At 37.8% G+C, this 13,733-nt stretch overlaps 1 protein-coding gene across 5 annotated transcripts in view; it reads left to right on the top strand.

The window, feature by feature from the left end:
* Nucleotides 1-3,697: 3,697 nt before the first annotated feature.
* MYBL1 (MYB proto-oncogene like 1) overlaps nt 3,698-13,733 on the top strand; it is a 33,806-nt gene continuing 23,770 nt past the window's right edge. For all 5 annotated transcript variants that reach the window (XM_030859638.3, XM_060287050.2, XM_030859639.3 and 2 more), the window contains exons 1-3: nt 3,698-3,931; nt 12,346-12,451; nt 12,769-12,840. In XM_030859638.3, coding sequence (XP_030715498.1) covers nt 3,912-3,931; nt 12,346-12,451; nt 12,769-12,840 — 198 coding nt within the window. In that variant the 5' untranslated portion in view covers nt 3,698-3,911. The remainder of the gene's footprint in view (nt 3,932-12,345; nt 12,452-12,768; nt 12,841-13,733) is intronic.

Genomic DNA, 13,733 nt, shown 5'->3' with positions numbered 1-13,733 from the left:
CAGAAAAGGGTAGAGCAAGGAATATTGGGTTGAAACTGGGACACTTTAAAACATTTTTTTTTCTCTTACAGTATTTTTTTTTTCTTGCAGTTCAACCACCCTTACTTTTGCCTTTAAAAGCCAACCTAAGAATTCTATAGCTGCTTATGTTAGTACGGTTTCTATTTATAATTCCCATCAAATTTAAAATAGCACCCTAAATGTACAGATTAGCAAAATATATTGGTGGTGGGGAGACAGATGTTGGACCATACATTTATGTATTCAAAGTAGCATTCTAAACCTGATTTTGGTTTTCATATCAAATACATAATATATGGTTTCATTATTCTGCCAAGGCATATTTATTTAGCATTATCAATATTGGGACAAGTTTTACATATCATACTTGTGCTATTTCCTTGTGCCCAATTTTCCTCATTTATAAAGTGGAGGAAAGTAACGGTACCTATCTCATAGGGTTGTTACAATTATAGAAGTTGTGGCTATTACCAAAGACTAATGAATGCAAAGCACCTAGAAGGGCCTAGTAGTGTAACAGCCATTTAATGGCATTGTCTTAATATTACACTATATTTATTGGCTATATAATTGTTTTTTCCTGCTGATGAACCATTTAAACTAGGCTCAAAATGTGAATGCTTCCAAACTGGGGTTCTAAAGGAATACACTACTATAAGCACTCAAGCACATCTTTTTTGCTTGTATTGAATTATATTTTAAATTTTTGTCAAAGGCTGTGCACACATTTACGGCTTTTGCTTGGTATTGCTTTCCAAAAGGATTATACCAGTTTCAATACTAACATCAAGGAATTATTCAAACTTTGTTGGCAGGATTTCGAAAAATTTTGCTACCTTAGTAGTCATAAAATCGTGTTTCAAATCTGGTTTAATTTGTACTTGTTACATCCCTGTAAGCATAAATATTTACTCAATGCACTTATTTATATTTTTCCATTCATTCTACAGTTATATTTATTGAGCATCTGGGTGTGTCACTATTCTAGGGACTGAGGATCTAACAATAAATAGAACAGACAAAAATCTACTTATGGGAATGGTTGATACAGCTCTATGAAAACTATTGTCTATTAGGTACTATATTAAACCAGCATAAGCTTTTCAAACTAAGTTAGCAAACCTCTGGAGTATTTGGCCTTTGCAGGAGGATAAGAAGCTGGTGCAGTCATGTGAAGGATGAGCATGGTGAACCTTCTGCTCATTTATTTAATAATAATGAGGCGATTTATTTAAAGATTTGGAGTAAGAAAGTAAATAATTTAAAAACTCATTTTTAAATATAAAAAATGAGTTTTCAAAGAAATTTCCAGCACTTGCCCCCAACCCCTGTCTCCCCTTGGTTTTCCCCCCTATACCTCTGTGGAAAGACTTGAGAAGCATTAACAGACTATTCAAAACTAACTCTTGGGGGCTGAGGAGTAAATGCATGACAAAGTTCCTTGTGTTTTCAGCTTCTGGTGATTACAAATAAAGCCACTGTAAACATCTGTTTTCCAAAGTGGCTGTTTCAGCTGCATTCCTACCGGCAGTGTATGAAAAGTTATACTTGCTCAGCATCTTCATCTTCGCCAACACTTTTTACAGTCCCCCTCCCCCCATTCTAATAGCTGTGTAGTAGTACCTCATTGTGGTTTTACTTTGCATTTCTCTAATGATTAATGATGTGGAGCATTTTTCATGCTACTTATCTTTTTCGGTGAAGTGTCTGCTCTAATTTTTGCCCTTTTTATTGCTTCTTTTTTTTTTCTCATTATTGAGTTTTGAGATTCCTTTATATACTCTGAATTAAAATTCTTTATTAAATATATTTTGATTAAAAAAACGCAAGTCACAGGTTATATTTGAGTATGTGTATTCAAATGACTGTGAACCACTTTAATTCCACACTTTTTTTTTTGTAACTAATTTAAATGAATTTGCGATGTTATCTTTCTGAGGAATTATGTTTTTCTCTATCTCTAAAATGAGAGGGACTTAGTTTGCTGTCAAAATCTAAAACAACTCTCTTCAAGCTCTAAAAACGTATTCTGTATACCTTTTAGACTACAGCCTAAAATATAGTAGAAACTCTGCTTCCTGTTAGGATGTAAATAAGCGGAGTGATGTTTGACCCAAGAGTAAAGAAAACACTGTTTTCAAACGATATTACTTTCTAAATTAGTTTTTTTTTTTTAAGTTAACTAGCAACACAGCAAGCAATGATTTGAAAGAAAAGCTGTTTTACCTTCCCAGAACCCATACCTTGAGAAAAAGGAACTATAAAAAGGCAGGTGTTTTAAGTTTTAAAAGTAGTGCATGCAAGCTCCTCTTAATTCACATTTGCACCTGCATCTCTTATTTGCAAAGATTGATGCGTAAACTTTCAAAATAGCAAAATGTAAGTTTGTTACAATATTAACCTGTGGTTTCGTGCTCCATGCAGTAGAGCATGTTACCTTGCAAATTTGTATCCTTTACCATTTCTAATCCTTACTGTAGTTAATCTATTTTAACGCTACTTGAACTGAGCAGTTTGTAGTTATTAGACTTGAAACCTCTAGAGTAGTTTTAACTGCCAGAAGCTCCTCCAGTGCAGTTGCCCCGTCCTCCTGTCTCTCCTGAGAAGGAAGGTCACCTTCTACTGTTGACGACCGTACTCATTTATCTGGGCGAAATTCCCAGTCCGCTCCTTCCTGCATTCTTCCCCCGGATCAGGGCTCCTTCACCGCGCACAGCAGCTACTTCCCGTAGAGCCGGGGAGGAGATTAAGCACTTTGGAGACCAGCCGCCGACCCGGATTATTTCCCTTTTCAGTTCCAAGCACGTGTCCAGCTAAAAACTTTTTCACCTGTCACACTCCTGCTCATTCTTGATATTCGGTTTCCTGCTACGGTCTTCGCTAGTTCAGCAGCTACGATGTTTGGCAAAAATAGCTCGCAGTTTTGCTTAAACAATAACGGCCGCGCAAATTTTATGGTTAGATTTGTCTCAAGTCCGAAGACCGAGCCTCCTAACTAGTGAGGAGGGATACACCCGAGGACTGAAGAGCTGAGGCCGAGAGAAGGCTGCGGGGACATGCCCTGGCGGGACACCTCAACCCTCAGGGACACCGTCCGCTCACCCCGGGAAGTTTGGGCTCCCGCCGCCGCTTCCGGACACGCCTCTCCGCGAGCCTGGAACTCGCTTTCCCAGCAGGCCCCGCGCTGCCCTCGGCGTCCCGCCCCCTCGGGTGCGGCGCTCTGCGCGCTCCGGGTCCTGTCACTGCTGGACCCGCGAGCCTGGCCTGCGGCCCCACCCCCTGGCTCCCAGCTCCTTCCCCGACTCCCGCGGGTTCCAGTCCCGACTTCCAGCTCCCCAGCCCCCGCCCGCAGTCGCGCGCGCTCTCCCCGCCCCGCCCTCGTCCCCCCGCGTGCGGCCGCCACAGCCAATAAGATTCGGGGCCGCGTGCGCAGATTCAAACGGCGGCTCTTGAGGGAGGCTGGGCGCGAGATTCGGCGGTGCGGACAAAACCCTGCAGGAGGCTGTGATCCCTGCCGGGCTGTTCGCTGCGGGGAGAGGGCGGGGGTCGGCGCCCGCGGCGGAGCCGCGCTGGGACAGCGGCGAGGAGGCTGAGAGGTGGCGGGAGGGGCCGGCGGAGGGCGGGAGCGCGCCTGCTGACATGTTGGGGGCATCCGTGACCGGGCCGGGCCGGGGCTAGGAGCGGCGCTACGGACCGGGGGCGGGTCGCGGTCCGCGCCTCAGTCCTTCTGTCCTGCCCTGCCGGGGACGTGCGTTCCGCACTCGGTCGCCGCGGAGAGGGACCTCGGAGAGGGAAGCGGAGGGAGGGTCGGGGAGAAGGAGCATTAGCCTGAGGCTGGAGGAGGCTGAACTGCGTCCCCGCCCAGCCCGCGCCTATGCGGTACTTGAAGGATGGCGAAGAGGTCGCGCAGGTGGGTGACATCCCTTTCGCCCGGGCCCGTCGGCACAGTGTCGGCTCAGATTCCCTTTCCTTTCCCACTGCTTCCGCACCAGGCCCTCCCCAGCCGGGGCAGAGTTTTTCTTCCCGCTGCTCCACAGCCGCTTCGGCCCGCTGGCCTCAGCGCAGCCGTGACGTGTGGAGTTGGGGACCAGTGTGTTTCAGACTCAGAAAGTGACTAACAGATGCCCAGGTTGCTCTTTTGAGTCGACTCTCCCCACAGCGCACATCCAGACCCCCAAACGTTCACAGCCACTTCTTGGTGGGAGTTGACAGGTAAGTCTGTGCGCTTTCAGGGAATACGCTCCGCAGATGAAAGTGGAAGTGTCCTGCCTGGACGACCTGAAAATGGTGTTCAGAGGGCCTCTTTTTCTCTGAATGACTGGGCCAGTTAAAAATAGGAACTTTGTGATAAACCTGGGTGGGGACCCTTCTGCCGTCTTTGCTCCCTTGAAAGGTGTGGAAGTCCTCTGAGGAATAGCTGAGGAGAGAGGACCTTTTTTGATGTTTACTGTAATTACCATACCCATGTTCTCAGCTTTATGTGTGTATTTTTAATATCTTCTACTGGGAAGATGCCACACTGTTACCACCAGGAGCTTGATCTTAAAATAAAACAATGTGTTTGAGTCACTTAATATTTTGTGTGTCTGTTGGGCTCTGACTGTGCCTAAGTGTTGCAAAGAGGTAGGGCATGTTTTTTTGGAAAACTTGCTAGGATGAATTTACGCTTCTCATTTTTATTTATGTCATTATAGTAGCTACTCCTAAATTGTGTGTAGGAATTACTTAGATGACAAAAAACTACAGTATCTTTTAGTTGTCAGTATTATTAAATAAACATGAAAAGATGTTTGACAGGATTTCCAAATGGCTTTATTTATCTAGATCCACAGCCTCAAAGTCTCAACTGGAGGTGTATTTCCCAAGTTGAAATTTAGTACTAGCTTCATTCACTGCAGATTACTGTTAAAAATTGGCAATAAGTACACATAGTATTTGTTGCTCTTCATTTATTAAGTATCTGCTGCATGTAAGGTATCTTTTGCAGAAATCAGCATAGAATGTAGTTAAGTCTTTGTTAGATTATTACTTTGTAGCAACTACAGAATAGATCAAACTCTTGAGGTGGAACAAATGTACACACACACACACACACACACACACACTTCTCTAGAAGAGGCTTTTCAACCTAGGCACTTGATATTTTGGATCAGATAATTCTTTGTATGGGGAAGGCGGGGTGGGAGGGGTACTGTCCTGTGCTTTGTAGAATGTCTAGCAGCATCCCTGGCCTCTACCCGGTGGATGCCAGTAACACCCCACTTCCCCCAGGTGTGACGATCAAAAATGTCTCCAGACATTACCAAATGTCTGTTGGGGGCCAGAATCACCCAGGTGAGAATTATTACTCTAGAACATCAAGGACCTGACTGACTTCTCAGTCTTCAGAAAAGATAGATATTAAAATCTCCTGTAACTATAATTACTGAGGTATTGATTTAGGCCTTTTCTTTTGAATTTTTAAATATACCTTCATTAAGCAAGGTGACAAGTGAATATTGTCAAGTCAATAACAGGAGTTAGTTTATATTCAATGTGTGGCATTATCTACTTATCAGTATTGATGTTAATCTTATTTGAAACAGTTTCTTGGCTAATTCTGTCATTAGCAGTTAGTTATGGTTAGACATGGATGCTTGAATGTCAGAACCCTGCCTTCTCCAGTTAGTTTTTCTGTCCATAATTTGCATATGCTTCATAATAATAGGCTAAGAAAGAAGTGATTTAATGATTAATTTGCCTGTATAAGTTGTTTTATTGACAATACTGTGAGCTTTGAGATCTAAACATTAATTGCACTGTTGACTTTTATTCCTGTCAACTGTATAAATTAATTGAAATGTATTACAGAATGATTGAAAGAGTCATAAGTCTGGAGTAGTTAAATGTGGTGGGGTGAAGCTACACTCCCTATGGGAGTATGCAGGTAGAAGATGTGATGAGGAATTATCATCTGTGAATGGTGTATTTCTTAGGGTCTTCATTCTTGAATGTGTTTTGTGCTCTAAATTATATTTCTTGTATAGGTAAATATGACTTATTTATCTTAGAAAATAATAGGATGTGAAATGTTTTGAAGGATAAATAATCTATTGGGCAAAGTCTAGTCTCATGCCTTTAACTAAATATCTTAATAATAAATATGAACCTAATTTATAGTTGAATGAAAAAGGACATAATTCAGTCACTTTAAAATCTCCACTATACAACCATTTCAGTATTTGATTGAAAACTATACTCACTGTATAAAAGTTTTGCATAAAACTACAGGCATAAATCCTGTAATAACCTCTCCTGTATGATCTGAAAAAAAAAGTAAAAAATGTTACCTCAGGTTTAAACAACTGAAGGATGTTAGCTCTTTTGATCTTTAAGATAGCTATAGTATCTCTGATCTGGATTTACATAAAGGAAAAGGTTTATTTGGTGTTGTGACTTTAAATAGTTTTTAGATCCCACTGGGGGTTTTAATGACATAATTTACAGGCAATACTAAAATTGGTATATCTGTTATTAACATGTATTTGATTTTTAACCATATTTATGTATTAAGTAATTAATTTTAGGTTTTAAAAGCCAGTTCTACTCTTAAAAATAAGCTTTAAAAAGGGTCATTTAGACGCTAGAAGGCCTGTTTAAGTAGGAACAGATTCAGGTATTTACAGTTGGGATGACTGGTGACTATACTAAACTGGAAAGACAAAAGCCAGCTCTTTAGGTATGTGGTATGTGTATTGTAGGAAGCAATTTTATTGTGTTGTTTCTAGTGAGATGGGTGTTGTGGGTGAAGAATACTGAAATAGGAGAACTGATTTTTAAATCAACTTTGTAATTAGCAATATTGTTTGGGGAAAGCAAGTAAACTCTATAGCCCTGTTTTTTGTCTGTTAATATAAGGGGTTTGGATTTTGTGGTCTATAAGATACCATCTAGCTTTAATATAGTTCCTATTTTGAACTCTTTTTGTAATCATCTTTCCTCATTTAAAAATATACACACACTGATGGAATAAAATAGAAATGTTCTCGCATTGTTTTTGTTTATGGATAGCTAGGTAGAAATCCCTTCAGTATTTATTTCATTATTGCTATTAATGGTCAAATAAAGTCGAATTTGTCTTACTATAATGATGCTAGTTTGCAGATTTGGGAATAAAATATTCATGTATGCAGTACATCGTATTAACCACTGGGTGGCCTGATTTCACTTTATTAAATCAAACTGGTAAATTTTCATCCCTTGAATTCGACTGAACTTAAAAAATTCAGTTATTCTGTCAAGACAGTATAATAAAGATGTATTTTTTGATTATGATAAAAATATTCAGACTTGATGCAGTTTGACAAGTTGAAGTGATTTTACTGGAGCAAATTTTATAGAACTACTGATATTTCTCTAATTCAAATCAGTTTCTATTCAAATAAAAATAAATTAAAAAAAATTTCAAATTCTTCCTTTGGCACACCACGTTTTACTCTTTTTTAGGTGGAATAATTGATGTCCTTTAAAATTGAACTTCTCTCGAATGTTTTATCTTAATATTCCCAAGTGTGAATAGTTTGTGTATTATTTCACAGGGAAAGTTATGACTATCACATCCTATTAGCTTACACCCCAGTGTAGAATTACTCTTAACCACTTTCCTGGCCTAATGAGTCATAGTATTTTTGTGTGTGTGCATATGCTCTTCATTTTGCAGTTTCATAATCACCCTAATCAGTTTGTTCATTCATAATCTACACAAGTTTTTCAATATGGTACTTAGGTTATGCATTAGACAGTTACAGAATAAATATTTTATTTGACTTAAAAAATAAAACTGGCAGAATGATTCTGGAAACCAAGTCCTGAATGGAGATTCAAAGACCAAATTCCTCTTCGGTTTTTGCTTTGTGACTGGAGAAATAATTTCACCTATTTTTACTGTCTTCTAGATTAGTCACCCTAGGCTAAAAATGGTTTATCTATTTACAGATAGATAGTAGGAAGTTGATTTTATTTAACTATTAGACATTACCAGCATTGATAGCTACAATACAGAAATACTAAAAAATGAAGTAGAAAGCAGAAAAATAAAGCAAATAAAACAAATAAAGAAAATGAAATAATGATTTGTTTTGATGGTGTCTAACCATTTTTAAGCAATGGGACTTTTTCATTGTTAAATGGTGAAAGTAGAATATTGGTGAAGTTATTTGTGGGGTTTTATCTCTTCCCGTTTTTATTCGCAAATTGTAGGCATTCTCACTCTCAACCACTGCGCCACCAGGGAAGCCCCTCAGGCAGCTTTATGTTTTAGCTACTGATGAGTTTCTAGGATCTTCTTCTGTCATGCTTACTTGAAAGTTTTATCATCCTTTCAACAGTTACTTAAATAATATAGAAATAATGCTAAAACTAAGAGGTAGATAGATTCTAGGGAAGTCCCAGTGGTAGAGAGATGGATTCTAAGAATTCTACTTTAATCCTCCCTCACACTTAACCACTCAAAAAACCCAGCTTCCTGAACATGATGGCCATACTGATGCAAGACAGAATGAAACCTCTTGTAGAAATAGAAATTTCTCACAAATCAAGTATGTGGTTAAAAAATAAGGCAGGTTTTTAAAGTTAAAATGAACATGTTTTCAGGAATATTACTCCTTGGAAACTAGTCTTTTGACCAAAATAACATTTTTGGATTCATATCTTTAACTTAACATATTTTGATAAAAATACTGATAAGGTGAATTTTGTACAGATTAGATGTGATGTAAATATTTTTGTGAATACTCAAAATTTATATGGGTGAGTCCCTAAATTAGAAATTGTTTTCAAATAACCTAATTTTTAAAGCAACCTCAAACATGCTGTTATGGAAGGTGTTGGGGTCTGAGGGGAGGGAAGAAGAGATGGGAACCTGTAAAAAGCATTACTGAGGGCTGTTTGGGATGACAGGAAGTGATAATGTTGCAGGGGACAGTTCTAGGAAAGGTTAGGCAATATTAGTAGACACCCCAAAGAACCCCTTCTGTACTGAATATTTTTTTTATGTTTGTTTCAGCAGGTTATGCTTAAAATTCTACCACTTGGAGGTGCATTTGGATTTTGAAAGTTCTTTTTAATAAATGGGAATGCTTTTTATCTCCTCTTAGAGGTATTTGCATTTGTTAAAAAAAAGTTTTCTTTCTCATGTCAACTTGAGATCAGCTGTATTAAGGGAGGTAAAAGTTTTGATTGGGTTGGGAAGGAGTGAGGTAATTTTGGAATACAGAATACTTGGAGGAGGTGAAAGAGTAAGCAAGAACATTCAGTAATTTTACAAATGTTTGAATGGCAGGTACTGTGCTTGATGAAGAGAGGTGAACGTATTAGACATGGTCTTTGTACTCCTGAGTTTACAATTTGGTTGGGAAGGTCGACAAGTGTGATAGCATTGAGAAGGATGGGTGAGTTCCATGAGTGCGTACAGTGGACAGCAAGCTTCAGTATGGTGTTTTATCTGGTTTACTAGCCTTCTTAGAAATTTATGAAGTCATTGGATCCTGAACCATCTCCAATTTAACAGTTTAATCGTGGCTAATCAAGTGATATTTCTGATAGCTGAAGATGGCTGCAAATAACAGGTATTTAATTAAACCTGTGCTTTTATTTTCAGCATAGTTTAACAAAACAATCATATATGGAAATAGGACTGGCAGATCATTAAAATAGACATTGACTTTAGGGGAGAAAGTATTGGAATACAGAAGTGCATTAAACTAAAGAAGCAGTTAGGTGCCATAGGTAGGTGGGTGGGGGATTTTGGTGTCTTGTTTGGTCAGATAAGAATAATTTTGGTCCTAATGGAATTGACAAATCAAGGGAAATTAGTTCTGCAAAGGATCTGTAAACAGTATATATTAAATCTAGGCCTTCATTTTCCACAATGTCTGGTACTTAGAAACGTTAAGTAAATATTAGCTCATGTTATTTTCAGATGCTCATAACTTTATTCAGTCCATTGACTACTCAAAATCCTCTAATTCAGTTTATCATAAAGACCTGCCCTCTTTTCTGGGGTTTTGTGCTCTCATGGCTTTAACTGTTCTCTGTGTGCTGGTGATTGCCAAAACTGTATGTCTACCCTAAACCTGTTACCTGAGCAGAAGATCCATGTGCCCAGTTGTCTTCTAGATCGGCTCTGCCTAGTAGGAGAGCCACTAGTCACATGTGGCTGTTGAGCTCTTGATATGTGGCTAGTTGGAATTGCTATGTACTTCTAATTTTATTTTATTAAAAATTTTTAAAATTTAATTTTTATTTTTCTGATTAGCTCTGTCTGTAGCTAGGAATTCACTTTGTTGCTCCTGGGCTCTTTCTATCAGCTTCATCTTCTTGTATTTTTTTCCTCTTTCTCTTTTGCCTTTGGCACTCTCTTCCCTCCTGGACAATGCCACACCAGATTTTGAAGACTTAAGTAAGAAGAAAAGAATGTAAAAGATTTTGTGATTATGTTGATTACATGTTGAATTGACAATTTAAAAATATATTGGGTTAAATATTATTTATTATTAAAATTAATTTCACCTGTTTCTATTTTTTTTAAATGTGGCCACTAAGAAATTACATATGTGGCTTGCATTACATTTCTATCGGACAGTGCTGTTCTGGATATATCCAGTATCTACCTGTATATTTCTGAAGTGCCTTAAAATCAGTCCAAATTGCTTACTCTCCTCATTCCCTTCTACCTTCCAAAGTTCTGTTTCTCCTTCTATTCCATATCTCAGTGGATAGCTCTATTTATGCTCCCAAAGCCAGAAATTTTGGAGTCTTCCTTGAATCTTCCTCCCATGTCTCTCAGATTCATCAGTTGAAAAATCCTTTTGTTTCTACCTTTTTCATATCTCAGGTTTATGTGCTTCTTTCTATAACTACTGTCACGACCTTAGTTGGTTTATTCTTTTATGGTTTCTTGATTTTTGTCACATTTAGATTTCTTCTACTCAAGGATGTAAAAAATAGAATTCAACCCTATTATAGTACTATTATGTTTTCATTTTTTTAAGTGTAAAATATTTGCTTCATCTGAAGTTTTTATTTTAAAGTAAGACTTTAGCTTTATTTTTTAAGATAGCTACCCAGTGTCTTACCCTTCATTGAAAAGTCCATCTTTACCCCACTGATTGATATGTTACAATTTACCAAATTCCCATACGGGTTTTGTGTTTTTCCTGAATGTTCTATTCTGTTCCATTGATTTGAGTATCTGCACATGTGTCAGTACCATTCTGTTTTATTTATTGTTTCTCTACAGTATATTCTGATATTGGGTAGTGCTAATTCTCTCTCTCCTTTTTTAGAACTTTTTTGGCTATTACTGCCTGTTTATTTTTCCATATGAACTGTAGAATCAGCTTGTCTAAGTTCCTCTGAAAATCTGTTCATATTTTTATTCATTTAATCTAAATTTATGAATTAATTTACAGAGAATGGACATCTATAATATTGTTTTCCTTTCCAAGAATGTGCTCTGAATGTTTTTTCATTTGTTCTTCTGTGTCTCATAATAGTGTTTCATTGTTTACTATAACTTGATCTGTATACTCAAATTATTTCTACATATTTTAACTTTTTTTGTTGGTGTTGTAAATGGCTCATTTATTCCATTGTGTCTTTTAACTGACTTTGTTTTGTATTTTACCATTATCGTTGCCAGGCCCTAATAATTTCTTACTTGGGGTATTGTGAAAGATTACCAACTGGTCTTCCTTCCTCCATCTCTCCACATTCCTGCCAGTGACTTTTGCTGAAACACAAGATACTGATCTTTTACTCCCTTACTTAAATTCCTTTAACTCTTTAGGTTAAAGGTCAAATAAAGAATAAAGGTCAAACTCCTTAGCATGACATAAAGGTTATCACTTGGCCTCTGCTGACATATCTAGCTTCATTCCTCTGTGTCAGTAAGAACTACAGCTCCTCTCCATTGTATGACTCTTAATTTTTTTTATACTTTGAATAATCTCGTTGGACATATGTCTGCTAGTCTGAGTGGCTTCTTTTCGTCGTAACTGTGTATTCAGATTCAGTGATTGAATTCACATCTTTAAATAAAATTCTTTTTTTTTTGCGGTACGCGGGCCTCTCACCGCTGTGGCCTCTCCTGTTGCGGAGCACAGGCTCCGGACACGCAGGCTCAGCGGCCATGGCTCACGGGCCCAGCCGCTCCGCGGCATGTGGGATCTTCCCAGACCGGGGCAGGAACCCGTGTCCCCTGCATGGGCAGGTGGACTCTCAACCACTGCGCCACCAGGGAAGCCCTAAGTAAAATTCTTGATTTCACAATTGTGTTCTTTTCAGTGAGGATGAGGATGATGACCTTCAGTATGCTGATCATGATTATGAAGTCCCGCAACAAAAAGTGTTGAAGAAACTCTGGAATAGAGTAAAATGGACAAGAGATGAGGTAATTATGTGATAAGGCTTACTAATTCCATGCTCGTATTTAATGATTAATAATATATATTAAAGATATTTAGAAACAAAACATGAGAAAAGTTATCCATCAACTGACTTGCACATTATTTTTCTTCAACCATACATGAATAGCGGGTTGATATTGAGACTGACAGAATCAGTTTAGTAAATGGGAGAACTTGTGTTATAATGGCTTCAGTCCTTCTAAAAATGGCCACCAGATACGACATGGAAGAATTGGAGAGTATCTATATTCAGGAATAGGGTGAGGGAGAACTTTCTAATTTTTCATACCTGTTTTAATAGGATGATAAGTTAAAGAAGTTGGTTGAACAACATGGAACTGATGATTGGACTCTAATTGCTAGTCATCTTCAAGTAAGTGAAACATTATCCTTTATTGCTGACATGAATGATTTAGGCCATGGGGTTACATTTGCTATTTTTCAGAAATGTGTCTACATTATTTTAGATTTAGATTTCCTTCCTAAAAACATCTCTTTTGTTCTGATCTTCCTACAGTTGGAAGTTTTTAAAGTCTGATTTTCTAGTAATTAGTTTATCCAGGGATCTAAAAAGATTAATAATCTAAAACAAAAATGATACGAAGTTTGGGTAGGGCTTTATAAATATTTGCTGATAAATGTTAAAACATTTTGAGAGAAGTTAAATATATTGAAGTATTTTGGTAGCTAATTAATAAAACCAGAAAAAGCTACGTTGCTGTGAGAATTAGAAGTAACATAGGATGTTTGGCACAGTTCCTGACATTTAGCATGTGTTCAGTAAATGGAAGCTAAATTAGAAAAGCTATTTACATTAGCTTTATCAGTTTAATTTCAATGGTATAACAGCAAATGAAGTGAACAGAGAAATGCTACAAGGCTATACAGGAACAGCCTAATTATTTTGAAAAATTGATAACCTTAAAATGGATCAGCATTGATGTACAGAAGCTGTAAATGAAGAAGCTCAGTTTGAATAAAAATAAGTCCACTAGGCACCAGGACAGAGCTATTGGTAAATAAAGTATTTGTATTTATATGCTTCTAAATCATCTGTAATCCTGTATATGAGCTAATATCTTTGGAAACTGAATCGCTAATGAAAAGTTAAGTGTTATTATTATTATCCTTGTAATACATAGGAGTTACTAGGTTGTGACTTGACTAAAATAAGGCTACACTTATGAATCATTTTTGGAGTTTGGGATGTTTCTACATAAGGTTTTATCCTGGTAAATTCATTTTCCTTTTGAACTTCAACACTTA

This window comes from Globicephala melas, chromosome 17 (assembly GCF_963455315.2).
Source record: "Globicephala melas chromosome 17, mGloMel1.2, whole genome shotgun sequence".
In the NCBI taxonomy this organism is placed as follows: Eukaryota; Metazoa; Chordata; class Mammalia; order Artiodactyla; family Delphinidae; genus Globicephala; species Globicephala melas.
This window is presented reverse-complemented; position numbering and strand designations above follow the sequence as displayed.